The 20,185-nt window shown below is 40.2% G+C and overlaps 1 protein-coding gene across 1 annotated transcript; it reads left to right on the top strand.

Annotated features, from left to right (window-relative positions):
* Positions 1-3,270: 3,270 nt before the first annotated feature.
* On the top strand, positions 3,271-19,197 carry DLAT (dihydrolipoamide S-acetyltransferase). The gene is made up of 14 exons (XM_072427256.1): positions 3,271-3,574; positions 5,951-6,052; positions 7,030-7,154; positions 8,525-8,678; positions 10,060-10,186; positions 10,842-11,026; positions 11,917-12,061; positions 12,292-12,359; positions 13,227-13,334; positions 14,823-14,930; positions 15,971-16,089; positions 16,729-16,891; positions 17,700-17,836; positions 18,672-19,197. The coding sequence occupies exons 1-14, from the start codon at positions 3,350-3,352 to the stop codon at positions 18,799-18,801; spliced, it is 1,896 nt and encodes a 631-aa protein (XP_072283357.1). The 5' UTR covers positions 3,271-3,349; the 3' UTR covers positions 18,802-19,197.
* Positions 19,198-20,185: the final 988 nt, after the last annotated feature.

Below are 20,185 nucleotides of genomic sequence, written 5' to 3'. Positions count from 1 at the left end.
CTAGTTCTAGTGAGCCCTTAAAAATGTGTTAAAAAAAAAAATTCAAATAATATACTCACCTGATACGCGATCCTGCGTGTGTCTCTGGCTGCAGCGTGTCTCTCTTCTCTCCTCTGCCAGCATCGTGTCTTTTCCTGTTTGTAAAGCAGAGCGAAAGAAACCGGCACAGCGCCACCTGCTGTTCCATGTCCTAACTGCCGAACAGTGGAAAAAAAGCACAGAGTGATCAGAAGGGGAATTTGTAAGGGGAATTTGGGAATATGGTGTTTTTTTTCATTAAAAAAAGTATATAAGACCTACCCTGAAAATAAGACCTAGTGTGTTTTTGGAAGCCCAAAAAAATATAAGACAGTGTCTTATTTTCGGGGAAACACGGTAGCTGTTGGACTAACATATGTATTCTTAATTCAGCAATGTGCTGTAAGCCATACAGAAATGTCTATTCACTTACTGTATTCTTTGTGCTATTCCTAAAGGAGACCCAAACCGAGTTTATATTCATCTGTCACAGGGGCCGGCATCTTCCTTTTTCTTTGCAGCAATCTTCAGCCACCTGGATTGGCTGGGCTGGGATGACATACCTCTCACGCAGGAATTCATTCAGTCCTGGCAGCCACAGGGGAATGAATCGATCATCACTAATACAAATGACTATCCTTTTCGTCTGCCTTTCATATGTGCATTTGTCTTGTAAATCATCCCCAATGAATTCTGTCAAATCTGGGTAGTTGCTAACCATGTTTGAATCCCATTATCTCTGTAATTCTAACTTTCAGAGAAGTTTAATTTGTTGTCTGGATAGCCAAAGGGGGAGATGCATTTACTACTACACTTTCAGTTTCCTACACCTCTCCACTTCAAAGAAATGGGCAGAAAAAGGAAGCAGATAGTTTTGGGAGATGTAGGAAGCTGAAAATATAGGTGCAAGTGGGGGACGTTTGTGGCTAACACTGCCTAACATACTGCCCTGTCACATACAACTGTCAGCTTCCCTTCCTTGAAGCCCAGTTTGTCTGGTAAATAATATGTCATAACATGTGGCTAACACTCCCTAAAATGTCAAACATAATTGCATTATTACAGGATTGTCAACATTATTATGTGGTATCTTACTGGGGGTTGCTCATGGTAACCGCATGCTTACAGGGCAGATGCGAGGCAGCAGACTCCAAAAGTCCAAAATAACAGCAATTCTTATTTGTTTAGACAAGTGTTACAGCACACTTTCCTGCACTTCACAACAAAACAATAAACAGTAGCCCGGCGGGGCCTCTGGCTACCTCACTTAGGTGCCCTTTCTTACTAACACACACTAAATCAAAACTGTTTCACTTACAGTTCCTATCTGGTTTTGCACGCTGGCTTTCCTGGAGCTCTGTCCCCTCTTATGCAGCCTGGAACCCACTCTGGCTCCCTTCTCCTGCCTGGAACAGATTCTGGCTCCCTTCTCAGCCTGGAACCCTCTGGCTGCCTTCTCAGTCTAGAACCCTCTGGCTGCCTTCTCAGTCTAGAGCCCTCTGGCTGCCTTCTCAGTCTAGAGCCCTCTGGCTGCCTTCTAAGCACATCCCAGCCTGCAACACAGTGACTGATCCTCTTCCCTCAGCCTCTTGCTGATCAATTTCCTCTCTCTCTTGCAGCTGAGTGCAGGTGCACATTTACCCAGTCAGGATTGGGTTGGGCCAAGGAACCCACTCGTTCACTCCCTTGGCCAGCTCCAGGGCCCTAAGGTCTCTGGTTTCTTTCTAAAAAAACCTATCCAAACATCCTCACTTTAATTTCCCTGGAGCCTTTTATACACTTTCCTGCCACTCTTAGTGACATTCTGTCACGATAATTATTAAACAGGATTTATAAAGCGCCAATATATAACACAGCGCTGTACATTAAATAAGGGTTGCAAATGACAGACAGGTACAGACTGTGACAAAGGAGGAGGAGGGGACCTTGCCCCGAAGAGCTTACAATGTAGGAGGGGGAAGTAACACACAATGGGAGGGGAGATATGTGGTGATGGGAAGTATTGACGGTTTTATGAGATAGGAGAAGACGGGTAGGTACACAAAAATGTGTATTGATTGCTCTTTTAAATGAGCAAAAAGTGGAAGCAAGCTGATTAGGACAAGAAAGACCATTCCAGAGAATTGAAATGTCTTGGAGCCGTGCGTGAGAAGGTTATGCAAAATATGCCGATCTGTCTCACATAACTGCCTGCTATTTTGTAATATTGTCATAATGATAAAATATTGGGGGGTGTTTGCCACAAGATAGATAAAGTTTTTATTTTTAATCTGTAATGGTGTCATAATGATAAGGGGTGTTAGGCTCAGGGGTACACATAGTTACACATACATTTTCGGTTTACTTCACCACCTTGTTCAAGAGAAGTTGGTGTTCAAGGAAGGGAAGTGTTCAGGGTAGCATGGTATGACAAGTAAAGTTTTGTTGACTGGGAGGTATACATTTAAAGACCCCACCCCAAAGCTCCATTGGCGTCCCCAATTTGCCTGTTCTATTTACAGCTCCTGAGGGCATTTGGTTTTGAAACAGCCCCCACACTTTTATATTTTCACAAGTTTTTCAATTATTGACCGGATATCTTGAAATTCTGGCTGACATTTTGGGTGCTAATAGCTATGTTGGTACTCTGTGTACCTTGACAAACTCATGTCCTCAAACGTAACAGTTTAGAAGAAATGAATGTTTGATTACAGTGAGCTGTTTGACTGCAGAATAATACAAGCAAGCCTTTTCAGTAACAGCTGTCACTAGGCTGCTGGTGACGTCATTGTACACGCCCACTCATGCAGATTGATTTCCCCAGGCAGCGCAATAGGATAGAAGATTTTCATAGGCCGCGCTGTAGTGACATTCCTCCTAGTGTCACATTGTCCGCTGTCATTCGCTGCCACACCCCTCACACACCTACCAACACGACTTTACGATCTGACGTCAACACGCCGAGTCAGCCATCTTGTTCCACCCATACTCTCGGTGTTTATAGATTCAGAAGCTGCCGGAAGCCTCTCACCGCCATATTGGTTCCCTCAAGTAGCGAGAGTGGCCCTGAAGATAACATTCACACCGTCTGATATTGCACAACTGAATACATTTAGAGTGAACAGTTTTGCGTGACCGAGACAATTTTATAGGTGACGTCTGAAAATTAAATGGGGCCGAAAGAAAATTTTGATCGATATGGGTGTACAAAAATGGCGCCGGATGACTAGCGATGTGAGCGCGCCCTCTAGAGGAACGTAGAGGGAAAGGCATCTGCCGTAAGTGTTCCCGGATCGCCGGGGAGGTCATTGAAGAAGGAGAGGACCCAGGCCTTGAGTGTTACACTGCAGCCATGCTCCGCCTGTGCCTGAGGCTCCGCGGCCCGCTCCGGTCTGCTGTACCTGCCCGGGGACACGGGAACACGGCGGCCCGAGTCCGGAGATATCACCTGAGCGCTGGCTGCCGCCTCAAAGCCCTGGTCGGTGTTCCAGCCGGAGTACCTGGAGGAGCCCGGGTACAGGGAAAGAAAACATTGGACATCGGACGGAGATGGTACAGCTATCCTCCTCATCAGAGGGTAAGACTGGCCTGGGACAGGGGAAAGAGACAGGCCATGTGCAGCCCAGGTAGTACTACAAGTCCCAGAATGCCCTGTGTCTGCCGCAATGCTTGGGCATGTTGGGGTTTGTAGTTCCACAATGACAGGCTATGTCAGTGGTGTGTTTGTGTGTCAGACTACATGGTCAGTGTCTTCTGTTGCTATGGCCACAGACAGCTGGGACTTGTAGTTCCCATCTGCTTCAATGACAGGAAGTTTGTCCTGAGTGGAGTCTAGCGCTGACCCCTCTGGGTTCTGGTTCCCTTTTGATCCCCTGCAGATCAGGAATGGTAAATATGACAATGGTTGGCATTGTTTTCACAAATTCTCTAAATCCATTCTGTATACTACAACACATGAATGCAGATCTATCCTGGCTCACTCTTCACTTGCTGCATGCTTGTTCCAGGCCAGTGAACCATAAAGTTCAGGTACATTAGAGATCAGTAGGTAAGGTGTCCCTAGCATAGAATAGAACCTTTATATATTCTTGCCAACCTCATAAATTTCAATTATGAACAAAAGTAGATACAAAACAGAGGGGTCTTTGAAGGCAACGTTATTGTATTAATGATACAATCTTTCTCATAAATACAATACAGAAATTTGAGATCCTTACAATTGTACGTGATCCATTGCCAGGCCATCAGAGATGACACTATACAATGGACAACTACTCAAAGGTTTCTGATCCAAAGTAATTCAGAAATCCAGACTGTAACCTGGAGATCTGTAGTAGGCAAGCGTACACTGAAGAACCCGACGCGTTTCACCTGCTAAGGGCTTCCTCAGGGGTAGTGTAACGTTTGATGAAACATTATGGTGTAATGCTCCACATTTAGGAAGTTGGTTAGTTGGGGTATGAACCCTGACAACACACTTGGTCAGATTGTTGTATCATGAGTAGTGATGATTGCTTGTGAAAGATTGTTAGTAAGTTCTTACAGGGATTATTTAACAAGTAGGTACAGATATTTTTCTAGGCAATGGCTTTGTATGCAGAGATTGAGCGCGCAGTGGCGCTGTCAGTCTCCATTGCAGGGCGCCGCCACCTTACTTCTCCTCTTCTTCCCAGAGATGATCTTCAGTCATCCTAATTGGCTGTGCTGGGATGACATGACATCTTCGTATGCTCATGGGAGATGTGCATCCCGGCACATCAGCGATCAGGCAGGTAAGACGCGTCCTAGCAGAACAGACATCGCCTGTCCCTTTCTGCAAAAATTATCTGCCTGTCGTTTGTAAAAGTGAACTTTAGTTCCACTTTAAAGGAAACGTCCTATGAGATGTATATGTAGACCACCATTGTTGACATTGTTGACTGAAATTCTTGATACTCGGGTATTATGGTGATACACATCAAAACTTGGTAAATGACTGACCTGGGATGAGTATTAATTATTAATAAACACTATTTTTATAGCACCAACATATTACGCAGCGCTGTACATTAAATAGAGGTTGCAAATGACAGACAGATACAGACAGTGACACAGGAGGAGGAGAGGACCCTGCCCCGAAGAGCTTACAATCTAGGAGGTGGGGGAAGTAACACAAAGTAGTGAAGGTTTAAAACAGAAGACGGGTAGGTAAGTTTGAAAAGATGGGTTTTGAATGCTCTTTTATATGCGCACATATAAAGGTTTCTGACCCTCATCTGCTTTGTCCTATATGTGTGACTGGGAGACAGCCAGGCAACTGGCATTATCGGGGTCACCAATGGCAGCCCTGGTATTTCTCTTATGACCGGTGTTCTGGTGTGCAGGGCGTCAGATGAAGGGCACAAGGAACCAATGGATGGGAGGGATAGATCAGGACTGTGTGTGAAATACGAAGGGGGACTGAACAGGAAGTTTGGGAGTCTGGAAGAATAATGGTCCCAGAAACTGATATTACAAACTGGATTTAGTAAATGTGTAATATTGGCATTCAGAGGTGTCAGGAGGTTATATCAGTGCTAAAAGTCTATTTATGTTCACCTATGGGGATGTTACCCTTGCTGGCATGGTCACCAGTATTTTGGACTGTGATGGGGTGACTTAAAAAAAAGTAGGCTGAAGGCCATATAATACTTTTTTTTAAGGTCACTTGGTTCTTTAAAGACATTTTTACAAACCTCAGCCCATCCAGAAGAGATTGTTGTCCATTCTGTGCAGTGTATTGACGCCTCTCATATTAGTCAGTGCCGGCTGTCTCATCACATTCATTACCCATCACTTGCTTTTTCTAGATCTTCTGTAGAACACATACTGAGGATGTTTGGCAAGATTATCAGAATGTGGGATTGACTTGTAAACTGAGTAATGAATATCATATTTAGAACTCTTCCTGGTAATTATTTTTTTCCTTGTATAGGTGCCTTTACCTGCACTGTCCCCTACAATGCAGAATGGAACCATCGCACGATGGGAGAAGAAGGAAGGTGAAAAAATCAGTGAAGGAGATCTCATTGCTGAGGTAGGATTTCTAAATATTTTACTTTGATACATTGCTACTATAATATCAGTTGAATAACCCCTACCCTGAGATAAACTGGGCCAAGACCATCCTTTATTACCTTTGGAGAATTACCTGTGTGACCCCAATTGGTCTCTTTTTCACTTAGCCGTGCTATTAATTTCTCCATAATTGGAGATTAATAATGTCATTATTTTCTTTTGTATAAGAACAACACTCATTTTATATGAGAATATTAGGAACCTCATGTCTATAGCAGGCATCTAGAACAATATGGTTTATGAATTAAATTTTTGTTTATTCACACTCTGATTTCATTGTATACACTAATAAACACAACAACATTTAAAAATGTATGCCAAAAAACCCTGTCTTTCTCCAAATTTTCTGTTACTAACCTTCAGGCTTGGTAACTATAAGAATTGTAAGCACCCTACTAGTGATTGTACCCCCTTTTCTCTAAAGTAGTGCTACGTGTACCCTGCTAAAATACGGCATTGTCCTTTTTAGTTGTACCACATGGCCAGTAAGGTGTCAGTGACTATCAGTGCTCACCAATAGTAAAAATTTCTAGCATTGTGTACATGAATATAGGTGAACTCAAGACTTATGTTCTGTCTGTCACCATTGTGCAAGCCCCTCTTTTGTACTTAACATTCTTACTCTGATTTCATTCTATGCAGCCGGATTCTCACAGTTTTCATTAGAAGCAGCAGAAGGTTAGATAGAGCCGCTCCTCCCTACAGTGGCGGAGGTCATCCCAACATCATCAAAATCTTCCCTCTCCAGCTTGATTTTTATTTTAGTTTAAAAATATAATTTTAATGTTGATGGGGAACCAGGAAAAGCTCCTGTTGTAGGGACAGAAGCTCTGTGAATCAATAGATGTCATGCACGAACAAAGTCTGACTATAGCAACTGATACAACAATGGCATTTACTGACTTATTGACATTGCACGTGGTTGTTGTTTTACAGGTAGAGACAGACAAGGCTACAGTAGGATTTGAGAGTTTGGAAGAGTGCTACCTGGCCAAAATCCTGGTGCCAGAAGGAACAAGAGATGTCCCAATTGGTTCTATAATTTGCATCACTGTTGACAAGTGAGTAACAACCAAACAATTTTTGTCTTTGCTTATTTTAATTATTTAAGTATTATATATATATATATATATATATATATATATATATTAAGTTATTTATTTTTGGGTTACAAGTTGTATATGAAGGTGTAATTTACAAACCCTCAGTTCCAGTTGTACAACATATTTCTATCATCTATATCAAGATTCAGTTGTTTTGTCCAAATATTCTTTTAAAGGTAATATGAGAATTAAATCCATAACATAGAGAACACAGAATACACAGCAGAAGCAGCCAAAGGCAGGTGTATGTGTGGGAGAGTGTGGAGAGTTCCCAAGGATGGAGTGCATATCAGCAAAAAGTGGGGTCTTCCTGTTTATAACCAGGCTCAAATTTCAAGGAACCAGTTCAGAGCAACAGAAATTACTCTGTAACACTGGAACCTAAATTTTAATATAAGGTATACCTGTGATCAGTTGTGGGTTTTTTTTTTGCTTATTACCAGTTGTAATTAATTTTAAGGTGGGTTTGAAGTCATTCTTAACTTTTGTTGAGAACTATTAAGCCTCCTTTGGTCATTAATATTGATTGGCAGGTTTTTAGCAAATGTCCTCTGCTTTTGGGCTCTTCAAACTTGAACAAATTTGTTAGTGCCCCCCAAAGAAAAAAAAACACATAATTGTCTCTGAAATAACTTGAAAAAACATATTTCTTCAAGGTGTCCTGACAGTTTTAGGATTTCATTGTTCCCTGCACCCTGTGCCAGACATAAGGGGGGGGGGGTTCCACTAAAACATAATGAAATCTTCTCTATGATTCACAATAGATGCGTTGTTCTTTTCTTTGAAAGCTTTATTATTGAATCTGTGGACATATAGTTACTGTTTGCCAAAAAGCTCCAGTTTATTCTCATCTAACCAAAGGATATTTTTCCAGAAGCATTGAGGTTTGCCAATATGCTTGTTGGCTAATTGTAGTTTGGCTTCAAACAAACATTTATGGTGTGATCAGACACTGATGGACCTTGACTTTAGAGCTCAGCTGATATCTATTTGGAAGTTGTCCTTGGCTTTTTGTCAACCATTCTCACTATCCTTACCATTCTGGGGTCGATATTCCTCTGGCTGCCAAGTCTATCTCCTTTAAGGTGAAACTATCATTAATACTTTTTTTAAAAACTACATGGCACGGCAAACATGGCACTGCCAAAACATAAATGGTTTTTAATACCTCAATTGTAAAAAATATTAAAATTAATGATACTAATATAACTATTACCTAGATGAATCATGAAATTTGTTACACCATATTTGTTCTCTTTGAATATTGCAAACTGTGTGATTTATATAATATAAATGTGCTGTTCTGATCAGTTATGTTTATTTTATAGGCCAGAGTTAATTGATGCCTTTAAAAACTACACAGTGGACTCGGCTGCACCTGCTGCTCCTGCTGCACCTCCAAGCACCCCAACAGCAGCTGCCCAGCCCCCACCTCCAGCAGCAGTTCAAGCACCTGGCAGCTCCTATCCTGCACACCTGAAGGTAACCTTGGCATTCCTGTGAATATATTATGTTATGTAATATATTCAGTGACTGGTATTTTTCTGCTGAAGTTTATACACATACATACAAAACTTGCATTGCCCCTCCCTCTTCCCATTTTGTCTAGAGCAAGGGTCCCGAACCTACAGCCCGCAAAGCTGCCAGATCCAGTCCTCCCCTGATTCCCTCTCTGCTCTTTCTGTTAGTTGTAATGCGAGGGGATGGGCCCCACACATCTCCAATGTTTCTCTATGAGATTGTGCTGCCAGGAGAGGGAGCTTCCTGAGCATGCTTAGTGTGAGCTCCCTGAGTGGGCGTGTACTAAAGACCTGGCAATTGGCTGTGGCTGCTCCCCGCCCACTTTGTACTGTGAGATAATCCCAGCAGCAGCATGGGAGCTGTATCTGTGTCCATGCAGTTGTCATAATCCCCATGTATAAACCTTCATATCTCCTACACCCAAATTTCCAGGGTACACAGAGGACCCTGAGAGCTGATACTAAACCAAATTTCCCCCTAAACATAACAAGTTGTCAGATACGGGGTCACAAGCATAAAATCCTAATAATATTCAGGGATATTTTCACATTAAGGGGGGCTATTTCAAGATCAGGGTCCCCAAATTGAGTTTGCATGTTGGCGGTGCGGTTACCTCTTCCTCGTGCCATAGAACCCTTCCTAGGGGGAGATGCTCAGTAACGCTCACTACCGCCTTGAGTCAAATCTGCAGACGCTGCGGTGCGGGGGACTGAGCGGGTGGTGGGGTTCTTGTTACACATAGCTGGCCATTTACTTCCTGTGACCCCAATGTCTCTGGAACAGAGGGATGTTGCCAACTGTAAATATGGGAGCGTCTTCTCTATTAAAATGTTATACGAATTATCATGCTACCCTGTCACACATAGATCTCCCCTTACTCTCTATGAACCCCAATTTCTCTGTAAGAATTAGGAAATGTAACTGTAAGTGCAGAGCTCTTGTGGCTAACTCTGTAAAATTTCATCACTACAGCACCATTACAAGATACTAAAACCATACTTGTCATACCGTGCCATCCTGTCACACATAGCTGGCCACTTACTTTCTGTGAACCCTAATTTCTTAGGAACGAGAGATGTGGGGACCTGAAGATGTTGTAGTAAGAATATGTCACCCTTGGCTATATGTCACATCAATTGCATTTCTCAGTTTTGATTACAGTAAAAATAATTGTTACAGGGTTGTGGAGGGCAATCATAATATCCAAAGGAACCCATGCAAACACAGAAATAATGTATCCAGAGTGTACAGAGTGTCTGATAGGGGTTGGAAGCAGGACCCAGAAAATACAGGAGAGATAATTTATTATTATTTTACAATCTGTTATATTTTGCACCTATAGATTGTTTTACCAGCATTGTCACCCACAATGACAATGGGAACAGTACAGAAATGGGAAAAGAAGGTTGGAGAGAAGCTCAGTGAAGGAGATCTATTGGCAGAGATTGAAACCGATAAAGCCACTATAGGTAAAAAAAAAATCACATTTGTTATGAAATGAATGATGCAAATTGTGAAATATCTAATGTTATACAACATTTACAACATTACTTATGGTCTAATATATCTACAGTATATCTTGTTTTCTACTAAACAATGATCCAAGCAGGTGTTTAATAACATGGTAGTAGTCATGCTTATTTACATTGTCAGATATTTAATAATTTCCTTGCCAGGGTATGGTCTCAGAACAAGGCAAACCCTGCTAACAACTGAGCCACCATTATGTATGGAGGAGAGTCAGTGAAGATCATTTGAATTGATGATTACTTTGTGTAGTATTCTTGAAGTCATCAAGCAGTGTGTATCTGTGTGTGCAATGCAAGATTTATAAAGGGGGCACACTGATCATAGCTGACTGTCTCTTTATATCTGTAGAAGTAGTAGTAAAACTTGTGAACATTAGAGATCACTGGTTGGTTGATTAATAAATGAACAATTACTTGTAAATGTGATCATGACAGCTGGTTTTATACAATTTGCGTATAGTTTGAGGGGCTCACATGTACATTACATTTTGTTTATTACTCGGTATATTCAGACCAATGGTATTTGCTCACTTTTAGAAAGATACACATTTGTTTTCACGTTATATATTAGCACATTTTGATCTGTTTTTCCAAGGATTCGAGGTGCAAGAAGAAGGATATTTGGCCAAAATCCTAATAGCAGAAGGCACGCGGGACGTACCCCTTGGAACACCTCTCTGTATCATAGTGGAGAAAGAGTCAGATGTTGGAAGCTTTGCAGATTACAAAGAGACAGCTGGAGCTGTAGATATTAAGCCTCATCCTGCTCTTGCCACTCCGGTACATTTTTATGGATCTGAGCTTTACCACTCCAGCACCTGTTTTATACATTATCTATTAAGCAAAGCATTTTACTTTATTTACTATCCATCTAATATCCAAAAAAAATGATAAATGTTGACTGGGGAACATAGTGGAGGATAAGCCTTGGCCCTAGAGATAAAAAAAAATGTTTTCCTTTCTCTTACTTTCCAATGAGACTGCCATTAAACTTCCACAGAGGTTTTCTAGTGTCCACCCTCCATGCAATATCCTACCGGTATTTACGTGTGCCCATTTATTTCAATAGGTTTCTAAGGCTAATTAGGTAAAATCAGTGTTGGGTCCAAGGGCAGACTTCTGCTCCTGTTATGTTTCCAAAAGTAAAGTCTCATACTGTAAATAGGCAAGTTAAGCAAGGGAAATTGACACAGAAATATATAAACTTGTTTTATTGTCTCCAAAAAAAAAAATGCATTTTTGTACTTTGCTCCTCAGCCTTATAGTCCCTGACCCACCCTTTGATTCATTGGATTTTAGGTTATTGAATCACTGAAATTTAGCATCACATGCAGGCATTTCCTTGAGCAGTCTGTATTTAAATGAAGTTTTCCTACAAACCTGCACTCCAAATCCACCACACTGTAATCCATCCATCCATTAAGGCATTTTGATATCTCAACAGAATGCCACCCACCATACTGTCCTTGTCACTGTGCATTTGAAGAATTAGACGTTTATACCTGGCAAACTGTACAATTTCTGTACTTTAGACAGCGAGAGTGGGGTTGCAGCAGGCAAAGCAACTTTTTTTTTATTTTGGTACTATTCAAAAAATGCTTTGCCAGTTGCTTGAATTGTCTTTTTAAGTGTGCATATTTGTATTTATATCTGGATTGTTACATCTGCAGGCTGCAAGTCTCCCTCCAGTCACACCAGTGGCCCCAACTGTTCCTTCTGCTGCACCAAGTTCTGCACCCAAAGGGAGGGTATTTGTGAGTCCATTGGCCAAGAAGCTGGCATCAGAAAAAGGCATTGATATAAATCAAGTTAAAGGTGAGGTCAGCATTCCATCTGTGCCACTCATTTTTTTATTATTTAAATTGTAGACTAGATGTGCACAGAACTACAGAAAACCCACAATGGGGGCCGAATTATTATCAGTATTATCCTGTGACTTATTTATTTTTTTTTATATATAATTGAAGTCTGTGGAATCTGTATACTTTGTTATACCAAGCTATTTGTTATTTTTACATTTATTTGTTGTTATTTTGTTGTTTCAGGTACCGGGCCAGATGGCAGGATTACAAAGAAAGATATTGAATCATTTGTACCTCCTAAGGTTGCTGCTGTAAGTGTGTGCATTCCCTACTCCCAGTAGTTTGTTATGTAGACATGAATGCCATTCTGGTATATTTATACTTGGGGTTGTTGGATTGTTACTTCATTCACATTGAAGAGAATGGAGAGAGGAAATTAGAGTACACCTTAGAGAGACGCTGTTATAAAGCTGAATATCTGAGTGTTTCCTATTAAATTCTGGGTCGTGCAATAATTGCAATAAAGTCAAGCCTTCTTAGCTCTCTATAAATATTGTGACTGGTCCACATTACCATGTGCAGCCCAGAAAACATGGCAGCATCTGTGGGGTCTTCTCACACAGGCATTTTGATTTGTGACACATTTCCATTATGGTTTCCACTGATGAGAAAAAGGTTTAATTTACATATCAGGAAATAATAAAAAAAACAATCACCTGGTCCTTGGGTTCCAAAATGATTTAAATCCAACCTCAGGAGTAAAACAACACTCAACAGATTCCACTGTCATTATTTATTTAACAAAAAAAAATCCACCTGTGGAAATCTAAGTACACCCCATCATCCAAATTTAATTTACAGAGCTGCATATTATGTTGGCGCTATACAAATCCTGTTTAATAATATTTTATTAGCTTGTGGAATGACCTTCATCAGGAATTTGAAGCAATCATTTTTTGTATGACTTTATCAGTCTCCCACATCATTACAGTCGGAATGGGGTGTTTGTGAAGTTTTTGTTTTCGCCAATTGTTTTACCGTGCTTTATAGCCAAATATCTCCAAATTCGTTTCATCTATCCAAAGGACATGGAAGTTCTGGCGAAGTTTTGGAGAGAAGAGGTTTTTCCTGTTTTTTCCTGTTTAATTTATTCCTGTTTATCTTTTTCCCTCTCTCAGGCTCCTGCAGCCGCTGCTCCAGGCCTTGCAGCTGCACCACCCTCTCCAGCCCTGGCAGCTGTTCCTACCGGAACCTTTACAGATATTCCTATTAGCAATATTAGGAAGGTAAGGATTTGTAAACCTCATTTTGTTAATCTTAATGTCTTGCACAGTCCTTGGTATTGGTCAATTATTGTACTGTTAGCCATCAATTAATAGAGAACATTCTGGAGTTTAAATTATACTCTTTTTAGTCAATTGAGGTAATGCTTAAACTCCAAAACATTGTGCATTTATTCCAGCTGTAATACCTGAAGTATGTTCTAAATTAGCTATTTTTTTCTATTCAACAAATGTTTTTAAAGAGATACTGTTGGAGATTGCTCTCAAAAAGGCGAGCATATGGCAAAAAACTAGACCAAATTGCCTGGTGTCTCTTTGCAGTTGATCTTTTCGCATAAGTGACTAACCATACCTTGTCCTAGTCTGTGTCTCTGGGCCTGATTTAATAAAGCTCTCCAAGGCTGGTGAGGATACACTTTCATCAGTGAAGCTCGGTGATCCAGCAAACCTGGAATGGATTTAGTCCAATGTTGAAAATATTTGCTAACAAATAGCAAATGACTTTTAAGAAATCCATTCCAGGTTTGCTTGATCATCCAGCTTCATTGATGAAAGTGGATCTTCTTCAATCTTGGAGAGCTTTATTAAATCAGGCACTCTGTGTGGAGACACCGATCTTGGTAGAGCCAGGATTTTGCTTCCCTTTGTCAGAGCCTCCAAGCAAGAAGCAGTAGTGACATTGCCAAATCTAGCAGTTAAATCACAGTAGTGACAGACCAAGCTGCAGTCTCCTGGGGCTAGCACTCAGAGCTTTAGATACCACACTCATTCAGCTGTTTTGTTTTCTTACTGAACCAGCAATGAACTAGCAAATTATGATGCAACATAGAAGTCGGGTTGTTATGAAGTAATCCATTAAACTAGTTAAATATCATTGTTTATGAAATAATGGAATTTGTCATTAAATTGATGTTTAAAGTCATGCTTATTAGTAGCTGTCAGGATATGTGAACTACCGCTGCTAAATTGGGCTTTAAAATGTGTGATCTGGGGGTGTCACAGCCACAGAGGCATCAGTCTTCATAGGCTCCCCCTACATCCTACAGGTTGACGATTTCAATATTTACAGTCAACTATACAGATATGCTGGTTTGTTACTCCCATATTCCACAGGCCAGGCCCATTTATTCTTCCATCACTACAGCCTTTCATGCTCCTGTGCAAGGCAAATAATGTGTCTGTTGTGAGCCACAACTTTACCTGAGTTACAAGCAGCTCTACAAATCTCTTTATTTGTCGCACAGGTACATTATATATATATATATATATATATATATATATATATATATATATATATATATATATATATATATATATATAATATATATATATTTATACTTAGATAACGTCAACTTGAAGGAACATGTATTAGGCATTGTTTAAAGAGATGGCAGTCAATTTCTTCTGGTAAACCATTGTAAACTGGGCATATCAGATTTTACGTTATTCATATATCGTGGTACAAATATTATTCAATGCTGTTTTTCTTAGGTGATTGCACAGCGACTTATGCAGTCCAAACAGACTATACCTCACTACTATCTCTCCATCGATATAAACATGGGAGAAATTATACAATTGAGAAAAGAGCTAAATGAGGTAAGAAGATTGTTCACATTCTGGAAAACATTCCAAATAAAAATGTAAATGTTTCTTCCAGGGTTCCAGGTTCCCTTGTACCCAGCTATGACATGCTATAAAGGAGAGACTACATATGAAAACAAAAATGAACACTTGTACACCTGGAACTAACTGGTTTAGACATGAAGATCTTTTTTAGAAAGGGTTTTTGTAGTTTTACATGTATGTAATGAGATTGTGTGTCTAAATGCAGGTAAGGAATTTGTCTAGTTAGAAAGGTGTGCACTGGCAGTGCTCACCAACTCTTTCTGCCTAGTAACTAATCCTAGAATACACACGTGTATATTGGGTGCCGTAAAGGCTGCATCGGGTCAGCAAGTGGCTAAAGCTGTGTACCAAATTTCCATAATTCAGTAATTGTCCTGAAAGCAGGATAAGGACACACTAGAGCAGGGGAGGGCAAACTTACTCAGTCAGGGGCCACAATCTGATATAAAATTGACAGAAGGGCCGGGCCGATGGGAGAGTGGGCGGGGTTATGCCATCATGACGCCACTAAACATCGCAGGCTCAGATCTGCGATGGGAGAGTGAGCTCACTTCCACGAGCCGGGATACAAAGAGGGGACAGGTTCCACGGCTCTGGCCAGTGGGTCCCCCCCCAGCGGAGTCATTCTCCTTACCCTGGTCGGGGTAGCACCGGCCAGAGCCGCGGACCACCCAAAGGGCCAGAGAAACAACCTTATTGGGCCCGCAGGCTGTAGTCTGCCCATGCCCGCTTTAGAGCGTGCACTTATCAGATTAGTTTTGACTTGAAATAGCACAGATTTGGTGAATGTTTACTAGAGTTCCAATTTTACAATAAACTAGATGTGGGTGTATTGCATTTATATTCGGGTATTTCCTGTTTCTTAGTAAACATTTAAATGACAATGTTCTCTTCCTCAAAACTTACATGTACAGGAGGAGGCTTTTTAAAAGCTCGGAAATAATATTGGTAAATTAACTGAGCCTCTACATTACCTTGATTATTATGTCTTTTATGTCTCCACTTTCTAGGTTACAAAGTCAGAAAATGTCAAGCTCTCTGTCAATGATTTCATCATTAAGGCTTCTGCTTTAGCATGCCAAAAAGTGCCCGAAGCAAACTCTTCCTGGATGGACACAGTGATTAGACAGTTAGTATATAGCAGCTTTTATTGTATGTATATGGAGCAAATTTAGTAGTATTGTTAGTACAATGGGAGTCCTTAGCACTACAAGAGGTCAATCTCCACCCTAGGACTGAGCTTCCAACATTGTGGGTTGATTTACTAAAGTAGTGGATAATATTCACCAGAAAATATGCATGCACATGATTGTGTTCACATTAAGATATGTGAGAATTTACTTTACAACACATGAACACATTCTGCTCTTAGTAATTCAGTTTCCGTGTGCAAAGCCTGTGAATGACCTATACACTCCTCTAAGATGGTGATGGTTTATTATGTTCCAGAAACAGTTATGACAGTAAGTATTACCATTTGTACAGATTATTGGCCATTACAGCCTATTCACAGAATGTGTAAACTTTAATTTGTATAATCCTGTAAAAGGATTATTTTGGCAGTAAGGACATAACCTGTCCCATTACTACCAGTCCTTTATGCATTCTGGACTTACTGCGCATCTACAGCTGGAGCTAGACTAAGACTACTGACTAGGTGGCATTGAGCTGTGCATGGGCAGTTGGGCAACCCAATCAAATTAAGCAGTGTGTGTGTCCGCAGGTTTTTTTCAAGGTGTTTGAAGCTGTAAATTGTTTATCTTTGCAGGAATCATGTAGTCGATGTAAGTGTGGCGGTGAGCACCCCCGCTGGACTGATCACCCCAATAGTCTTTAATGCTCACATAAAGGGGCTGACAGCCATTAGCAAAGATGTGTTGTCTTTGGCTACTCGTGCAAGAGAAGGCAAGCTGAAGCCTCATGAATTCCAGGTATTTTCCCTTCTATTTAGCTGCATGTAATCCTGTTAATTTTCTGTCCCTTTTTTGTTTTATTCTGGACTGATTTGTAGATGAAAATTCACTCAGATAAAACCTAAAAATCTGAGTTTTGGATGATAAACTAAAACTATTATTAATATACACAATATATGACAGATCATTGGGAAATATGCATAGCGACAGTGTAATTGCTATGTTAGATAACATTAGATATTTTAGAGTTGAACCGCCAAATACAAATCCATGTATGAGAGGTGTTGTATGTCCCAAATTATTTATATTTCTGTCTATTCAGTCCTGAGAAGATTTTACAGTTCTTAGCCTTTTCAAACAAGACAGGAGCTCTGATTTTTCTCGTTTTTCTCATTTAGGTTAAGTTCTTTCTTGGGCCTTGTTCTTCCCTCAGCTAGTCAAAGCAGAAACAACAAATTGTTGAGCTTTGTCACTCTGCTTGCTTCTGCCATGAGCATATCACTGGTTAGAACATGAGCACTGAAAAACAGCTGATTGGCTGCTTGTATTACACTTTCCTTTCCTATTCTGATCCCTTCTGTATAGTAAATGCCAATAAAAAAAAACATGGTGAACTGTTCAGCTTATCCAGGGCTTTAAATATGGGACAAAATCCTATTGTTAAGAATATATTTGGATTTTTGCTTATCAATCAATACATCTTACGGATTTAAAGTGAGTTAAAATGTTATCATAGCCACAATATGTAATTTATAGTTTCCTAATTGTCTACTAATGTAAAGAACAATTTGGTAATTTTCCTATTTAACTATTTTTATTATTTCAGGGTGGAACATTTACTGTATCTAACCTGGGAATGTATGGAATCAAAAACTTCTCTGCTATAATAAACCCTCCTCAGGCCTGTATTCTTGCTGTGGGAGGATCAGAGAACAGACTGGTTCCAGCAGATAATGAGAAAGGGTAAGACTGCTGCTCCATTCCTAAATATTATCCCACTTATTGAGTTAGAACGGGAGAAACAGCCTCTGTGTACAAGTATTTCTGTTTTGGTGGCTGGATGTTGTTTCTATCAGTCTCACTCTCAGATTGTTGCTGTTTTTCTTTTTAGATGTTTATATCTAAAGAAGAGAATAGGGCAAATGTAGCAATGAGCTTTCACCTTTTGTTTAAATGCATATTTGAACCTAAATTCTAATTGACTGATATGGCCCCTAATATTGCTCCGGACATTTACCTGTCAGTTCTCTTCAATAGAATTTCTGATATATTCACTTCTTTGGCTGCCTATTTCTCAGTTCCATCTGGCTCATTAACTCATTTACTATAGCTGGGGTGGCAAATGCCTGTGCTTCTGCTGTGTCCTGTAGTGACATTGGGTTTAGAGAATAGAACTACAGCATGTGGTAGAGAACACAGGCGTCTGACACTCCTATGGGGAGTTTTATATAAAACAATGGAAGGGGGGGGCACTGACAACCAAAGAGGGTAACACATCTTCTGCTACAAGGAACCTTGGTTTCATTTTTCTTCAGGTAGTGGCCGAGTATCTTTCAGTTATCATTAACTTTTCTCTAATTTGTCTGAATGCTGAAGCCTGTGCAGACAGCTAGATGCTGAAATGAATGTAGCTTTTGTTAAAAGTTAGAAATCTGGCCTGGCATTATTTGTTATATTTGTTTTCACATGCAAAAAAGAAGTTTTGCAGAACACTCAACACATGCTTCAGACGTTTTCATGTGTACATGGCTTGTTCTATTTTTCTGATCAATTTATTTGTATATTTTCCTATTTGCAGATTTGATGTTGCCAACATAATGTCAGTCACCCTGAGCTGCGATCACCGTGTGGTAGATGGGGCAGTCGGTGCTCAGTGGTTGGCAGAGTTCAAAAAGTTCCTGGAGAAACCAACGACAATGCTGCTATAAACGAGAGTTTGCCTTTTCTGTGGGTCAGCTATTCTACTCATACAAACTATTTATACTCTTGTCTCTGAACACTCAGTAAACATGAATAACTTTTTTTTTTTTTTTTATTTAAATGAACAAAAGGAAAAAAAAAAAAGCTAGTCACTTGGCTAGTTTTTTTTTTTTTTTTACTGCATTCTGTACAAATAGCCAGTGCTCCACTCCAGTAACTGTTCTCAATCTCCACAGAACTGTGATTTGTGGATGTCATCAACGTTGTAAACGTCTTCTTACAAAGGTCAATTTTTCCTGGTATGGTTTTAAGTCAGGACTGTCCAGTACTGCAAGAACAAGTCCTAAATATAATGAGATGTCTGCATATTTTCCCATTGGATAAATAAATGTATGTTTAGGCCATGTTGTCATATCTTGTTTATTTCACTTGTGATCCATGTTCTTGGGTAAATAATAAAGATAATGCATTAGCAGTTTAAGGTAACAAGGCTTCAGGGCACCAGTCCATGAATGGAGGAAGCCTTTTGGGATATAGAGATAAGGCTATGTACACACAAGATGATTCTCGCCCAAAACGGACACCCAGGCTCATCTCAGGAAAGAATCTGACGTGTAGAGTGGTCGCCCAACGTCATCCAGGACGATTCCAAGAATGACCGCTGTACAAGTCAATAAAGAAGAGCACAGCAGGGTTAAACTCTCTTGTTTTCCCCGCTCCAGACAGCTCCGCTATAGAACAGAACGGTGCTGAATGTACAGTGCTTGTTCGTGCATCTGTCACTCTTTTGTCAAAAATTGCAGGGGCCCTGCTGTCAGAAAGGTTAGGGACCACTGTTTTAAGGTATAGGGATGCTTAGAGGAGAGACACAGCCACATGGGAGAAGGGAGAGTTTTTATGTTCTTGTGGCATAACGCTTACACAGAATTTCCTCTTAGCTAGAAGTATCTGAATGGAATGAAACATTTTGCTTTTCTCAACATGCAAAGCACAGGGTCACTTGTATTTGTGTTAATATATATTTTAGGCACTCTTTTCTACAAAAGCTAATTATTCACACTGGGTTTTGAGCTTCTTTACCCCTAAAGACCTGCTTTCAGCTATGGGATTGTCCTGCGTGTTTATGGGGACATTGCTCATCATCTATTTAAAAAGTAAACAATCCATATTTAGCAGTGTCAGTTGCTGTAACTTTTACAAAAACACATCTTCCAGCATTCATGTTAAAAACCAAGTAAAAGAAAGCGGATATAACTTGAGATTAAAGTATAGAGATATAATTAAATAAAAGCTTTTAGTTGGTAGAAATCAATGCAACTTGCTTACATTAAAGTCAGAGAAACTCCATTAAAAACTGGAAAATGCAAGTCATGCATAGTGGCCAGGGTTTAT

Source organism: Pyxicephalus adspersus, chromosome 11 (genome assembly GCF_032062135.1).
Source record: "Pyxicephalus adspersus chromosome 11, UCB_Pads_2.0, whole genome shotgun sequence".
Classification (NCBI taxonomy): domain Eukaryota; kingdom Metazoa; phylum Chordata; class Amphibia; order Anura; family Pyxicephalidae; genus Pyxicephalus; species Pyxicephalus adspersus.
This window is presented reverse-complemented; position numbering and strand designations above follow the sequence as displayed.

What these genes read in the sequence shown, in the direction of transcription:
- DLAT (XM_072427256.1), top strand. Translation starts at nt 3,350, where the DNA reads ATGCTCCGCCTGTGCCTGAGGCTCCGCGGCCCGCTCCGGTCTGCTGTA. An exon ending in ATTTGCATCACTGTTGACAA is followed by an intron (nt 7,155 to 8,524) that starts GTGAGTAACAAC and finishes TTTATTTTATAG; the next exon opens with GCCAGAGTTAATTGATGCCT. An exon ending in TACCTCCTAAGGTTGCTGCT is followed by an intron (nt 12,360 to 13,226) that starts GTAAGTGTGTGC and finishes TCCCTCTCTCAG; the next exon opens with GCTCCTGCAGCCGCTGCTCC.